Here is a 15,598-nt window from a genome sequence, read left to right on the forward strand (position 1 = left end):
ACTTTCTACTCGAAATAACAAGTCTGTGCATAATGAATGATCATTGAAGTATTTCCTTAACTTAGTTATGGGCTGGAGAGGATTATGGTATTACATTGTCTATGCTTATGCTGTGCGTAATTGTAATGCACGTGCATATTGGAACTCTCTCTTTTTTAAGAAAGTGGTGGGTGGTAGATTTGAGTAAATATACGATAAGTGCCTTTTATTTATCTGGCTTTTTTTTTTTTTCGTGTTCACCCAGTGTTCGACGATGGAGACGAGACAACGCTGCGACGAACATCGCTGTGCCTCAAGAGTGGCCGACACTTTGCAGAAAGCGAGGTTCGTACTCTTGTTTGACGTCTCCTCGTGGCATCTCACACAGTCTCCAGAAGCACACGTTGTTGGGCTAGTCGGTTCATGTTCTTTCAGAAGCCACGAATGTGGCTATTTCGCGCAAAGAAATCACAAGGGGAGGGTTAAGGGGAGCGCAAACTTTCGACTGTTTATTCCAAATTTACTGCAGTAGTATATATATATATATGCAAACGCATACGCAGAAAGCGAGGCAAACATCGAACAGATAACGTTTTGTGCAATGCAATACATAGGTATAGACATGCGCAAAAGGGCAGGCTCGCAGCAATCGGATACCATCTTAATCACAACCTGCGATGCAAGAACGTGCTCTCTGCCTGCGAAAGGAACAATGAAGTGTCACTAATGCATAATAAACCTCGTGCTTTTATGTGAAAAGCTTCCAACAGCTCTCGAGCAGTGGTGTCCCTGCTTCTCCCAAGAATCTGAATTTTATGCAGATACGGCTCACACTTGTGGGAATTGCAGTGGGCCGGCAAATGTGCCCCATCTTTACCTTTTAGTGATAGCTCGTGTTCCGAGCTGTCAGTTTACGCTCCCCTTAACCCTCCCCTTGTGATTTCTTTGCGCGAAATAGCCACATCCGTGGCTTCTGAAAGAATCGTTCCTGCTTATGCATAAGGGCAGTACTAGTCATTCAATTATAGTTTTTTTTTTTTTTTTGTTGCGCTGTGTTAGTTTAAGATAAAATGTCACCAACTTGCCAAAGTCGCAGTTTTATTATGGCTACAGTGTTCGTATTTTGCTCATTATATTGGGCTGCTACCCTAGCTACGCAGTCTCCATGCTTTTGAGGTCGTCATGCACACTTAAGCTTGTTTCACATCGTCAGTAACCTGCTGTGGTAGCCTAGAGGCTCGTGTGTTGCGCTACTATGCATGTGGGCGCTGAAATAAAAGGACACCTGTGTTCTTACATTGAGATGCACGTTTAGGAATCCCAGGGGGTCAAAATTCATATGGAGCCCCTCTCCCCCCCCACCTCATTACGGCGTGCCTTTTCGTTGTATTGTTGTTTTGGCACGTAAAATCCTAGAATTTAAGTTCCTTGTACAGGTTTCCAGCTCATACCTAAAATAACAGGAGACTTTTTTAAGCAGGAATGTTTTATCAAACGCTGGACTTCCCGATCGACAAAAGAATAGACGCTGTTCTCCTCAGCATCGTAGAAAGAAGAGATCTTATGCGCACAGAGCAAGAACTTATTTTGGCACTGTCTTGTACTGTTGCACTTGTTGTTGTTCTGTGTGTGCAGACATTTCTTTCTGCAGTGTTTTAACGAGCCCTAATGAGAACTCTTTCCTCCGCAGTGTTGTATTTGAGATTTTTACAAATTTTATGAAGTTCAGTAACTGGCACCTGTGCTTTAAAGATGAGAAAAATCAAACGAAAAGGACATTATATCTGGAGCACTTCAATATGACGACGTGTTCCTTGGTGATTATTACTATTGTTTTTTTTTGGCAGACTTTGGATCAATTGCCCCTCACCAATCCTGAGCACTTTGGCACACCGGTCATGGGCTCGAAGCTCAAGCGGAAGCGTCGATCCATGCTGTCCATCGCTACGATGTAAGTTTCAGTTTGATCGCAGCCATTCCGATGCATCAAAGCAAAGCTAGTTCAGTAATTGCACTAACAGTAGTCGTAACCTTGTCTACAGGGAAGAAGACAGCAGCGACGAAGAGTCCGCCCCAACCCCGCCTCCGGCCCCGACACCTCCGCGCCGGGCCACACCCACGTCTGGATCGAGGGGCAACTCCGCGGGAGGGAATTCAAGGGCCACAACACCGTCGTCATCGGAGTGGCGCATCGGCCGTGTGGCCATCTTGGATACGGGCGACAAGCGCAAACGCGACTCGTGGGCACCCGTGCTCGTGGTTAACCCGACGGGCGCAACGGGTCAGGGCATCAGCAACCCCGTGCCTCGGGACGACGTGGTTGTCCGTTCATTCAGGGACGCTAAGTTGTGAGTGGTCATTCTTGTTTCTTTCCTTCGGTCTGTGCCGGTGCATCGTGAGGTGCTTCCTAAACTGTTACGCCATTTTAGTTGAACCCCTTAATAAGAGACACTGATGTAAGGGACAGTTGGGTATAAGACACACCAGCGTGTCTACATTGAAATAGGGGTTCATCAGAAAATGAGAACGTGGTACCCTGCTTATGAGAGACCCCTCATCTAAGGGATAGGAACTGCTTCCTGGTGCATGGCTTTTATAGAGGGGTTCGACTTTGTATCCAAAAGTTGGCAGTGTCTAAAAATATTAGCTACAGGGATATGTGACATGAGTATTGTAAACAAGTTCATTTGCTTGCATGAAGCAAGCAAATGAATACGCATTCTGTTCTTGAAGGCGAAGCTCAAGTGTCCTCCAAGTTTTTTTAATCATCAAGTTGCATATGCAAGTTGCCAAGGGTGCCATAGATTTCTTGATCAATCACTGCTGTCTTCACTGCACGCTAAGATGTGCTTTCATGTATCAAAAGCTTACATCTTTTTCCCCAAACGCAGTTCACAGGTAAACAGGCGAGAGCTGCGCGAGTTCTTGCGAGAGGATGCCACTGCGCGGGCCGAGACCAACCCCCTGCGCCTTGCCGTTGAGCGGGCGCTCACATTTCTCGACCGAGGCGAGCTCCCCACCGGTTGGCAAGGGAGTGCCCTGCTCCTTTCCAGCGGGCCTGCCATCCCAGCAAGACCGCCTACTCCCATGCGGCCCACCGCAGCGTCGGCGTCGCCTGCTTCCTCAGCCAACGACGCTGGCAGTGGTGGTGGCAACTCGGCTGCTGCAGCCGACGACGACGGCCACGACTCGCAATCGGACGTGAGTGCCGCATTATGCTTTTTCTAAATCTCTGGAGTGTCTGACTTTTTGTGAACTGAGGTGTAGTATTTTTGGAATGGGAGAGAGACTCGTGATGCTGGGGATAACATAGTGATTCTGTTCCAGCAGTGCACGTTTTAGCCATCACAGTGCTTGAAAACTCATGAGGGGTTGGAGGTAAAAAAAACAAAACAAAAACAAATAGAACCAAGCAAATGGAATTACGGTGTCGTGTCACTGCTGGATGGATTTGCCAGTGTAGTGTACATAGTGGAAGTAACAGGAGTTGTGAACTAGGCATGGTGACGATCATTAATTTTTGCTGCAGCCGTGCAACATGAAAGTTGAGCAAGAAGGAATGGCAGGCAGTGCACTGGCTATGTTAAACTAAATGATGAGCATAGTGCAGAAGTATTTAACTTGCAAAATTTTTGAACTTATGAAATAGACGGGAACAGATTCAAAGTTGCATCAAAACAGGAGTCTGATTACAGATCACTGCAGCTGCCATGGTATGGCAGATAAGATTTGCAGTAGGATGCCCACCCATTGGCCAGATGTGTTCGACACTACTTATAAGATGTGTGCCATAAGTCTGTTCCGAGTTCTATGTGTTTGAAAGTGCTAATCAGATGGTAACTCTCATGCAGGTGTCTGATGATGAGCCTAGTGAGGAGAAAGACCGGTTTGTGGCACAGCTGTACAAGTTCATGGACGAACGAGGTGAGTGCTTCGTAGCTTTTGCTTCATGCCTCTCCAAGGCGCATGCTTGATGTGATGTTTGAGCTATGCATGTGACGCTGTATCACAGAGGGTTTAGTGTTACGCTGATAAATCATTGTATGGATGGGTGGAAATGTTTACAAAGTAGGCTACCAGACACATACCCAGCTGCCTGGTTTCGTTGGGAAACGTCTGTGAAAGCTTTCCGCACTCTCACAAACGTTAGGGTAACTTGTGACACGGCTGTTTTCGCATGCAGGGACACCCATCAACAAGGGCCCCTCCATGGCTGGCCGCGACCTGAACCTGTACCGGCTGTTCCGGGTGGTGAGTAAGCTGGGCGGATGCAATCGCGTCACCAACCACAACCAGTGGAAGACGGTGTACGCCCGGCTCGGGCTGCCCTCGCCCGCCAACCAGACCAATGCGCACCTGCTCCGGGGGGCCTACAAAAAGTGAGCACTAACCCGTTTTGTACTTCGTGAGTGTTGCACGCAGCAGGAGATTTCGGTGTGGTGGAATGGAAAATTGCAGGAGTAATGTACTATCGTGAGCAGTACGAGAGTGAACACGCAAGCGCCTGGCAAATAGCCTCAAACCCAGCGCAGGACTACCGTATTTACTCGAATCTAACGCGCACCTTTTTTCCGGGAAAACTAGTCCAAAAATCGCATGCGCGTTAGAATCGAGTACCGAAAAAAAAAAAGAAACTCTGTTGTCGTATTGTCATCGACATTTCAAAATGGTCGCCTCCTACGCGCCTTGGCCATTTCTGCCATTTTTTCAGTTTGTACGTGTGCTGAGATTGTCATCCCGTTCTGCGTTCGCATCGACGGCATGGAAGTGCCGATTCCAAATACTCGACGAGTGTACCACGATGCCGCATTTGAAAGAATAGTTATTACATGTGCAGAGAGACGGACGGAAATCGGGCTGCATCGCGGTCGTTTGCAGTTCCCGAAACATGCGTGCGAGACTGGCGCAAACAGAAGCAGAAGATTTTTTACAGCAAAGCTTCACGAAAAGGTTTCAATGGACCAAAGCAGGGCCGGTTTCCCGAAATCGAAGAGCGTTGACAGCGACAAGCAGTTGTCCGACAGCGACGAGGATTGATCCATTACGCGACTCGTATCGCCGCCGTAGTGGCGACAGTTTTAGCGGCAAGGCCCGCTTTTCGACTTTGTGTTTTACTTTTTTGAAACTTTAGTTCTTAAAACCCAAATACTTGTTCTTCTGAATGTGCGAAGTTTGACTCCTACGGACTTTTTTGTTCTTTTCTCACGAAAAATGGGTGCGCGTTACAATCGATGTATCACTTTTTTTTTTTTTTTTTCGCGGAAAAGGGGTGCGCGTTACAATCGAGGGCGCGATAGAATAGAGTAAATACGGTATCTGCAGCGGCTGCTGTTGGAAACAAAGTGGAAAGGGCGCCGAGGTCCCGCTAAATGTCGGTGCGCACACCTCGCAATTGCCGTTTAAAAATGACTGGGTGGTCCTTGATTGTATTGTGGATGACTCTAGTGGCTTTTTGTTACCGTCCAGGCTACAACCACTTGAAAAGTAATGTGGAACAGCAGAACGTGTATATGCCACATTGTTTGCGTTTCTTTCCTTAACCCTTTGCGACAAGACATCCTCATCAGGAGACAAGACTTAGTTTTGCCATTTCTGTGCACTGTTGGCAGAGAAGAGACCACAAACAGTGTGATAACGGTAAATTATGGGGACACGTGGTCTTAAATAAAAAAAAAAAATGTTTATTTGTTGGGTGAAGGGAATGAAATTTAATACACTTGTTCAGTTTTTTCTGCAGATTCCAAATCTGTTTGGTTTTTAATAGCGCTGTTAGAGCTAAAAAATTCTTGTTGCCTGATGTTCCTTTACATCACTGATGGTCCAAATGTTTTGCTACATGCAATCTCTTTGGTGAAGGCAGTACCGTGTTGAACGAGACATTGAACACGGGATGTTTCGGCGGGAATTTCAAAATATTTTTTTTACCTTTTTAGTATTGTTCACTGCCAGCAGTTAACTGTCACACGTAATTTGAGTGGGCTGTTGTTGAATTCGGTTTTTGAAGAAATATAGTACAACTGACTGTCCAATCATTGTGGAATTATTTTCATTTTAATTACAGTAAATTGCTGTAAAATACGCTACAATTTATTCCATCACTTCCCCTTGCTTTACATATGGTCTCCACAACCTTGGCATCAAATTATGTAAATTTCACGCTTTTATAGAGTCGATCGTGCGTGTTAGCAAAGGGCTAACGAGGTGGAGTGTTGCTGTATAGGAGAAGAGAGCGAACAGGGGCGACATTCTGAGACGATTACTTTTGGCGACGTTGTCGCGTTGACGCGACTACTTGCCCGCGTTTCTCCATACACCCACTCTGCACTTACTCAAAGGGATATTGGGGCAATTGCAAAATGTGGTCACCTCGGAATGTGGCCCCAGGTGAAGCCGCTGCTCTTGCTAATAGGATCAACTGAAATTGCAAAGGTTGCATGAATACTTAGAGCAGGTAACTGGTGGTCTGTTAGGTTAGCCGAACATTCAGCCTTCCTGCATTTTCACTTTCCTTGTTGCTATCCCGTAAGAACCTCGTTAAATCAAAACTTCCTTTGACCTATGTGCAACCCTAGTGATATTGCTTATCTTGAAATTCTTTTCTTGATTTAAAGCTTGTATCGGCAGTGTTATTCCGCATGAGAGTGCTTGAGGTAGTGAAAACTTACCGCGTCTTTCCCTCTGCCAAAAGATACTTCACAAAGTACCGTATTTTCTCATGTATAACCTGCGCAAGGAATGCAGAAAGTTCGAAGGTAAAGTCGGGGTCCAGGTTACAAGTGAACATTAAATTTTTTAAAAAGTATTTTTCCATGGTTTGTAGCAGAAGGGTGTGGGTCATAAACGGGGGCAGGCTATGTGTGAGACAATACGGTTCCCTGATGAATGTCAACCCTAGTAGCATCAATTCATTACGGAACGTTGTGGCAACACTGCGTCACAATGTTGCTACAACATTGCGAATGTTACTTTTAATGTGAATGTTGCTTCAACATTCTGGCAACACTGTATGCTACTAGGGAACCAGATAGCCCTCGTCACCCTGTTACAGGGTTAACTTCTCTGTTTTCTTTCCCTGTTCTGTGACTGACCTGAAGATATCTGCAAAGCTTTGAAGACTTTTACCGCAAGCTGGGCTGCACGATGGTGTCGAATCCACGGTCAGGGAGGGTGCGTCACCGGTCGGACCGTATCATGACCCGCAACCAGGACCGGGGACTGGCTCTGTTTGCACGCAAGGATAAAGAAGTAAGCAGTACCCATTTTTTCCCCTTGCATGCATGTTTGCTTGCAGATAGAGCCAGGAACAGATTGCACAAGTTTGTTCAGTTTTTCACGAGTGCTCTAGATTTCGTGTAATATTCCATAGATCTTGCGCGAATTGACTGAAGCCATTGCAAATTTCTCAAGTTTTGCACAAGCATGGTATAATGTCGTTAAACAAAGAACCTCTATGGATTGCGAAGGTACAGTACCCACGAATTGAAACACGAGTTTTGTGTGTGTTTGTGTGTAATGACTGCCATGAGCAGCTGCTTGTGATAACACTAACTGTAGACACTGTAAACCAAAGTATGGGCATTACTTAGCTGTAAATATTCCCGTTTTGATCCGTGAATACTGTGCGTTCCATGGGAATTCTCATTTACTGCGAAAAATCAAAATCTGTTCGCCACAACGCAAGACCAACTAAATCAGAGACTGTTGTTTGTATAAGCAACAGATCCGTTTAAGCGCTTGTTTAATGAGCTTCTGCTGCCAGCAAGTTTTGCAACAGGTTTGGTTTTGCAACAGGTCCCCGCAACTTAAGCATTTGCAGCGAATGCATGCTTTGCCCTGCAGTGGGCATAGTCAGGCTGATGACGATGATGACACACGCGTCAAATGTGTAACATTTACTTCGCCCGTCCCGCCCTTCCTTCCAGCTGCTTGTGACAGGGAAAAAGCTGTGCAAATTCCTGACAGGGCACAAGACGAAGAGGGGATGACAACAGCGCTGACTTACAACTGATTTTATTTTTCGACATGTGGGCACATATCTACCATGACAGTAAAAAAAAAATTAAGGAAGAAAACCTAATGATTGGAGCCCATATCTCTCGTCAACCTGTATCATTGCTATGTGCCACAAGCACGTGCTGTACATATCACCTAAGGTTAAAAAAATCTACTCCTTTTTGTGAAAGGCTCAGAGATGGCATGTTCACCCAGTCATTCTGGATTCGTTCTATTTCTGCAGCTTCAGTTATTTCTCTAGTCCTATGATCTTTGTTTTTTGCTGCAACTTTTGTTTCGGGAAAGATTGGTTTGCTGACACAATCCCTGCAGGGGAGGCCTAGGTTGCCACTAATTGCTCTGTTTACATTGTAGTTATGCTGTTTTAGTCGCCCATTTAGGCATCTTCCTGTTTGCCCCGTATGACACCTGCAGCAGAAGAAGAAGGAAGAGAAAGCCAAAGAAGAAGACAAAGACAAGGACAAGGACAAAGACGACGACAAGAAGGCCAAAGAGAAGTCAGCGACAGCGGCCGCAACTCCCCCTGTTGTGGTCAAAGAGGAGCCGCCTCCGGAGAAGCCGAGACCGTCGCGGACGTCCCGGGTCAAGCAGGAAGAAGAGAGCAGCAGCAGCGGTGGTGGCGCGGCTTCGGCCCCGTCTCCGGCTGCCAAGCCGACCCCCACTGCGGCTGCGGCAGCAGCGACAGCCGCTGTGAGCCAGGACGACACTAAGGTGGGTGCGCGAGCTCAGAAAAGTTGGAACGTTTTTGTCGCCTGTTCAGAAGGGAAGGTGGGCTTTAACATTTTTTTTTAGTTCTTGATCGATTTTGACAAGGCTTGCCGAGCTTATGTATAAATGTGTGCCGATTTCAACTGTGCAGTTAGGCTTCTAGTACGATGTGTAGTTTTTGAGATGTCACACACTTCATGTGCCTTTCCGTGAGTGAGATTTTTCCTAAGCTGAGAGAGGTACAAAGTAAATCAGCGTATATGACAATAATCTGAAATGAGAACTGTATGCTGCAAAACAAGAACTGATGTTCTAAACTCATTCGAATAAAAGTTAACATTAGATTGAACATTTGCGAGGGAGTCAATGTCAAGCTGGGACTTCGGTCACGAATGTGCAATGTGAATAACTGAAGTTAAGATATGCTCACTCAATTGCCTAGCTTTCTCACTGCAAGTACACTCAAACCTCATTATAACAAAGTCGCATCTGCCGCAAAAATAACTTCGTTATATCTGAAAATTCGTTATAAACATTTATTTGTAACACTGTAGCTATGACAAAACTATTCTTCATTTACTTCGTTGTAACTGATAATTTGTTATATCTGTGTTCGTTATAATGAGGTTTGAGTGTACATTGCTCGGTGATTGAAACGCAATACTTGGAGTGCATGGCTGCTGGCGGTGAGGGTGACAGTGAGGGCGAGAGTGTTCGTGATGGCGAAGCGCGGCACACGAGTGCGGTGTTTTGAAGTTGCGTCAAGCAGCGCTCCGTTGGCGCCACAGAGAGCCACAGACTGAACGGCTCGCTTCTAGATGCAGTCACAATGTGTCACACAAAAGCTGTTACCGTCATCCTCACTGCCAGCAGCCACGCACTCCGAGTACTGCGTCTCAGTTGCCAAGCACTGTAACTCGAACCTCGACATAAGGATATATTGGTTATAATGAAGTAGGTGAAGGAAAGCCTTGTCACGGATACAGTGCTACGAATATACGTTTATAACAAATTTTCGGATATAATGAAGTTACTGTGGTGTTATGTGCGACTTCATTATAATGAGCCTTGAGTGTACATGCGTCTCCTTCTTTACTAAGTCTAGCATTATAACTGTGTTTTAAGGCAACTAGAGACCTGGCTTCAAATGTTAAAGCACTTCCGTTTGAGTAATTTCCATATTGTGCTGCGTTTTCCTGGAAATCAGGTCCGAACAAGGGAAGATGCCCGCCGTGAGAAGCATGACAGTCCCGAGAAGCGGGAGGCCAAGTCGTCGTCTGTGCCTCCTCCTCCGCCGCCGCCGTCGCTGCGCAAGAGCGAGAGCGTCGAGAGCGCAGACACAGACTCCGCGAAGGAGCCGCCGGCAGTGGCTCCAGCTGCCGCATCAACTCCGACACCGGCAGAGAAGTCGCGGACCTCCAAATCGAAAGATGCAGAGACAACCCCGACAACCACGCCGAAGCGACAGGTACGCACTTTTCGCTTTCAACTTGGTTACTGTTTTGCTCGTCATACCTTTTTTTTTTAAGCAAGCATGTTGTTAATGTTACTACTCAGTTCAAGGAATTGTTGCTTAGTTCAAGAAATCTGCAGTCTACCTTATTTTCTTGCCTATAACTTGTACCCCTCTGCACAAACCGTGGAAAAATAGATTATGAAAGAGATCCCCAATTATTGCCATGTAGCCACCTTCCTTGTGATACTGCGAAGCAGCACTGTGAAACGAACCTGCGCATTAATGGTATTGGCATGTAGCCTAAGCCTCCACTTTAGTGCTGAATTTTCTTTATATTCTGTTCGGTTTACACATGAAAAAATATGGTAGATGTGTACACGTATATACACCAAATACAGATGAGTAGGAAGGCGTGAAGTATGTGCGACGTAATTTTTGCAACTGAAAGGCAGAACCCTCAATGCAGTGAAGTTTGCAACGTAACAATTAGGGGGAGCTGGCTCGCCAGGTTTTTAAACAGGGGCGAAGTCGCGCGCCGTACGCGTAACTTTAGTTCCAGAGGCGACTGCTACAGGCGCAGCTCGCACGAAAGAGAAGTCTTCTTCCTCTTGTCCTAGGGGCCACAACTGCTCACTTCCTCTCTCCTTCGACAGTCGTTAGTCAGTGCGCTCCGATACTAATAACATGAACGAAGAAGACAAGGCGGCGGAGCGGAGGGCTCGCAAGGCAGCAGCAGTGCGGGCTCACTGCCAAGACCCTGCGGCAAGAGTTCGCGAGGCCGCAGAGAGACGTCAGCGTCGTGCGGACCCCGAGATACAAGCCCCCGAAACCGAGGCAGCGCGGAAGCGGCGGCAAGAGAACCTCGAAGAGGTACGGGCGTGGGATGCAGCGGCCAAGCGCCGAGGGCGGTCGCTGCCTGAAGTTGGTGGCGTCGACGCGCGCTTCCAGCGCGATTTCCTCGACCACATGTTCGGCCACAGCTGCAAGGTCTGCGACCGCTTATGTTTAGGCAGCAACCTGACCACAATCGCTACTATAACAACGTGTCACGTCTTTATATGACAGTAGAGGAATTGTACGGAGCATTCATGGTTTTCCCGATTTTCTCTGAGCCAGCTCCTCAATCATTCGCTTCGTGGATATGACATGATTTTGTTTTCTCCACACTTTTGACTTTGTTATATTGAACTCCAGGCTATATTGGCAGTAGTAGTAGTAGCAGCAGCCCTGTTCCCTCTGTGTCAGTGTTTCATCGTTACTTTTTAGTATCTGTGCCGTGCGAACTGTTGAAGCTCTCTATTTTTTTCTTCAGCCCAAAAAGAACAAGACGGAAGAACCGCCAGAGAAGGAAAAAGTCGATGAAAAGTGAGTGGCTTTGGGTTTCCATACTTTGCCTTTAGTAAATAATAGGGGTGCGCGAAAATGCGAACATTTGAATATTTGTCGAATAGTGTTTGCTATTCGATTAGATTTGCACCGAAATTTTGCTGTTCGAAGTATTCGAACTTCGGGAAAATAAAGTAACGGTTTATAATAAAGGAAAATAGATATAAGGACGATGAATCGGCATGCAGCATGCTTTGTCTTGAGTTTTAAGGCGCCGACATGCGAAACTGCTAGCTGCTTCCACCGGTGCTCCAAGCGGTCGTCGTGCGACGAGCTTGCCGGCAGGTCAGCTGCCGATGTGTAAAATGCCTATCCACGGTTCCGAAGAGCCAGCAGGTGATGTGATTCGTTGCTTGCGACGAAACACATTGTGGCTTCTTCGCTTTCGTTTGTCCGCTAGCGCGATGTTCTTGCCCACAGAGTTCGGATTTGTCTCGTACATCGGCGCCGTGAGAGGAGTTAGGCCTAGCCACGACACCGAGCAGTAAGCTCGGTCGCGATTTGCATGGCCGTGGTGCCCGATGTTTCAAAGTGCGCCATGCTTGATCGCGAGTACGAAGAATCGTCCCGCGATGGTCTTCGTCACATGGTGCGAAATGCTGATAAGCAGACCAGTCTGTCCGAGACGCACGTCTTCGATGTTTGGGACGAGCGCGGCGCACTATCGTAATCTGATGCTTGAGCTTCCGCTAGCAGCTGCCAAACTAAAGCGTAATTATATTCTAAATGACCGTCGACCTGTGAACACAGAACGAGTGCGAATGCGTCACTAAGTAGCGCGATTTTATACAGCCGTGACCTTGCGACATGCAAGCAGCAGACAACGCTCTCCCGGAGCGAGGATCGGACCAATGGCGAGGCATGCTTGAACATGGCGGACGCAGCCAATCGAAGGCCTCGGAACGAACTTGAAATATTTGCTTTTTGTACGCTTTTTTCTGAATGGAGGACCTAGTTGAAGGGGGAAATTTGAAGACTGAGAAATGTTTTTTCCGACGATCCCAAGATAGCGGTGCCTGGTTGCGCCATTGCGGAGCTAGAATTGCGTTTAAATGCAGTTTTCTTTTTTTGCGATTTCCACAATAATTTTCGCCACGTCGACAAGCACAACAAATTTTTATCGTACTTGTACGTAGTTTTCAGTGAGATATTTTGGAATCGGAAAAGGGCTGCAGAAACTGAAAATGCGATTTGCGAAAATCGATCTTTTGTTATTTTTTGCAATACGAAAGCTGCATCCTTTCTTAGGAATAAATCTGTTCTTTGAGCATGTTTGTGACTTGTAATTGTTCCTGTCTCTTATGAAATACTTAGGGATTCTCTGCAACTTTTTTCTCTAGTTTCACTTCGAAGTATTCGAAAAATATTTGAGAAATATTCGAGATTTATTCGATTCAATTTCCACTCAATTTTTATTATTCGAATTTGATTCGCACCCAAAATTTTGCTATTCGCACAGCTCTAGTAAATAAGCTAAACTGCTGAGAGTCTGTGTATGCATACGCATGTGAGCGGGTGAATACTTGTCCAGCACATATTGACAGTGTGTCGCAGTTGTAGTTACTATATGGTAAACAAACACTGCTAAAACACCCTATCATCTTTAGGAGTAGTATTTGTATGTGTGGCGAAGTCTACATCACACTATTTGGCAACTAGTCGGCAAAGTTGCTTTTAGGTTCTGGTAACTAGAGGTGCGTGAATGCTAAATGACAGATTCTGAATATGTAATCCAGGAACAAAAAAAAAAGCTAAACCTTGGATCAGATTGCATGCAGTCGAATGTTTATACAGCTAAAAGAAATACCGGAAGTTGTCAGACGTAATGAAGCAAATGCGGAATTTTTAGTCATGCTACTTGTCACTGCTGTCTCAGTTGCGTCGATATATTTCCTAGCTTCATCTGCACCGGAACGAAATGCGATATGCCTGCCATTTACTTTGACGTCAACCACTCTGGAGCGAATGTTTAAACGTGTACTCAGAGTCCTTTGTGGCTGCCGGGCCGTCTTGTCATTGCAGAACCAACGCTTCGGTGGCCGCAGCCGAGCCGGAAACCAAGCCGGAGCCGCTTCCTCGGCCGGAGAGTGGGGAGCCGACGCGCCGGTGCTCCCTGGACATGAGCATTGACGTGGGCGACCGGGTCAAGGTCAAGTACGGGCGTGGCCGGCAGCTCAAGATCTACGAGGCGAAGGTGCTACGCATCGAGGAGGAGTGCAGTGAGAAGAAGTTCTATGTCCACTACACAGGCTGGAACATGCGGTAAGGGCGACGGCATTTTCGTGGTAGTGCTCCCGTTTCTTCTCTGTCGTTGCCAAAGTGACTGATTCCTGGCTGTACAATTAAGCATTTGATTCAAATGAACGGGAAAGTGACATAAGTCAGTTTAGACTGATAAATTATTGTTAGCCGGAACGTTAACTGAAATGTAGCATACCCACATATATCCGTTGCAGGTATGACGAGTGGGTCAGGAAGAACCGTATTGTAGAGAATGTCACGGACAAGACGTCTAGAAGGAAACGTCTGCAGAAGGTGAGCCGGGACTCTTGATTGCAGCGGCTTTTTTTATGTTCTAGGCTTGGTTGAGTTCGCGGCTGTTGTGACTGTAGACTGTATCGCTGACTAGAGCGTGTTACTTGAACAACAGCGCAAAAGACGGGACCACGGAAGATGAGGCACATGCAATGCTGTTCTTGCAGCTTTTATTGGAAGAAAGGTTTTGCTTTTTTAAGCCAGGTAGCAAGCATATGCACGTGCTCATTGTCAAAAACAGCACTCCTAAGTACACTGGTGTTGTTTTTGACAATGAGCATGCACATGTGCTTATCTGGCTTAAAAAAGTGAACTATTTCATCCAATAAACTCAGTTGCAAGTATAGCGTTGTATGTGTCTTCTCTTCGTCGGTCCTGTCTTCTGTGCTGGTGTTGAAGTGCCATGCATTTCAACCAACTTGCTCAATCTGCCATCCTACTTCAAATTAGAGCAGTTTGTCTGGATAGTTGACACATTCCTGTGAAGCATTTTGTCTGTATAGCTGACACATTCCGGTGAATGTGATTAACTACTCAGCAGACTGCCTTCTGCCTCCACAAGTGTGCTGCAAGTTGCACCCGACTGAACAGCACTCAAGGCACACAGTGAATGCTGTGATTCTGCTATCATAGTAGAAGTGTGATGGCTTTACTGCAGATCAGCGCTATGTATGAAAACAACAAACTAACAGTGCACCACGCGGCAGTAGAAAATTGCTATGCAAGTGAATAACAAGATCCATATCTGGCGTAGCCCTGTGGTCGATGGGAAGTGGCACGCCACTAGGTGTCATGGACATGCAGTTTAGCGAGTGCTTGCGTGGTCCATACACTTTTGTTATCGACTGTACATTGAAGTACAGCTCAGACCACTTATAACGTAACCGCTTACAGTGCAGTACCGGCTATAACGCGTTTTTTTTCTGACTCCCGTTTACCCTCCCATAGAACTCCATGTATACGCATACCACTTATTGCGTAGTCCTCCCCGAGATGAAAGACCGGTTATAATGCGGCTGCCGGAACCTTCTCAGAGATGCGAGGGAGCGAGCGTGCTCCTCAGCGGAGATGCGCCGGCGAGGGAAAGAGCGCCGATGGCGTCACAAAGGAGGAGGGGACGCGGAACGAACAAACAAGGAGTGGGGGGAGATAAAATAAGGGTGGGGTGCAGAGCCTGGCATGAGTGCGTGGCCGACAGAAAAGCCTTTGACCCCTTTGCTTCGGCCGCTTGACATGTGCGCTCCGTGACGTACGGGCACCCGCGTCCGCATCAAGAGCGTGTTACCGCTGTTTGTCTCCGTCAGGAAAATAGCAAAGGCGATTGAGCTTTCGCCTTTGCTACCAACAGGACAAGCTTGAAAGACTTTTTCAGGGTAGCTGCCGCTGCTGTTCTCCCGACCGTGAACCGAAACATCGTTTCACGTGTGATGCCCTCTGTTTAGCTCGCGAGTGCGATCTCTTCTACGCCCGATCTCCGTGATGTCTAAAGCAAGCTTCTCGCGACGGCATGACAACTAGCAA

General features: G+C 46.7%; 1 protein-coding gene across 3 annotated transcripts in view; it reads left to right on the forward strand.

The window, feature by feature from the left end:
- Positions 1 to 15,598, forward strand: part of LOC119402159 (AT-rich interactive domain-containing protein 4A) — a 49,894-nt gene that overhangs the window by 17,363 nt on the left and 16,933 nt on the right. Inside the window, exons 5-16 of one of the 3 annotated variants that reach the window (XM_037669280.2) lie at positions 245 to 324; positions 1,827 to 1,930; positions 2,004 to 2,327; positions 2,871 to 3,180; positions 3,831 to 3,903; positions 4,163 to 4,358; positions 7,074 to 7,224; positions 8,407 to 8,703; positions 9,908 to 10,168; positions 11,469 to 11,521; positions 13,565 to 13,804; positions 13,999 to 14,077. In XM_037669280.2, the coding sequence (XP_037525208.1) occupies positions 245 to 324; positions 1,827 to 1,930; positions 2,004 to 2,327; positions 2,871 to 3,180; positions 3,831 to 3,903; positions 4,163 to 4,358; positions 7,074 to 7,224; positions 8,407 to 8,703; positions 9,908 to 10,168; positions 11,469 to 11,521; positions 13,565 to 13,804; positions 13,999 to 14,077 (2,168 nt within the window). The remainder of the gene's footprint in view (positions 1 to 244; positions 325 to 1,826; positions 1,931 to 2,003; positions 2,328 to 2,870; positions 3,181 to 3,830; positions 3,904 to 4,162; positions 4,359 to 7,073; positions 7,225 to 8,406; positions 8,704 to 9,907; positions 10,169 to 11,468; positions 11,522 to 13,564; positions 13,805 to 13,998; positions 14,078 to 15,598) is intronic. The other 2 variants (XM_037669281.2, XM_037669282.2) reach the window with 2 other exon arrangements.

The sequence above is a fragment of the Rhipicephalus sanguineus genome, chromosome 8, assembly GCF_013339695.2.
Source record: "Rhipicephalus sanguineus isolate Rsan-2018 chromosome 8, BIME_Rsan_1.4, whole genome shotgun sequence".
NCBI classification, from domain to species: domain Eukaryota; kingdom Metazoa; phylum Arthropoda; class Arachnida; order Ixodida; family Ixodidae; genus Rhipicephalus; species Rhipicephalus sanguineus.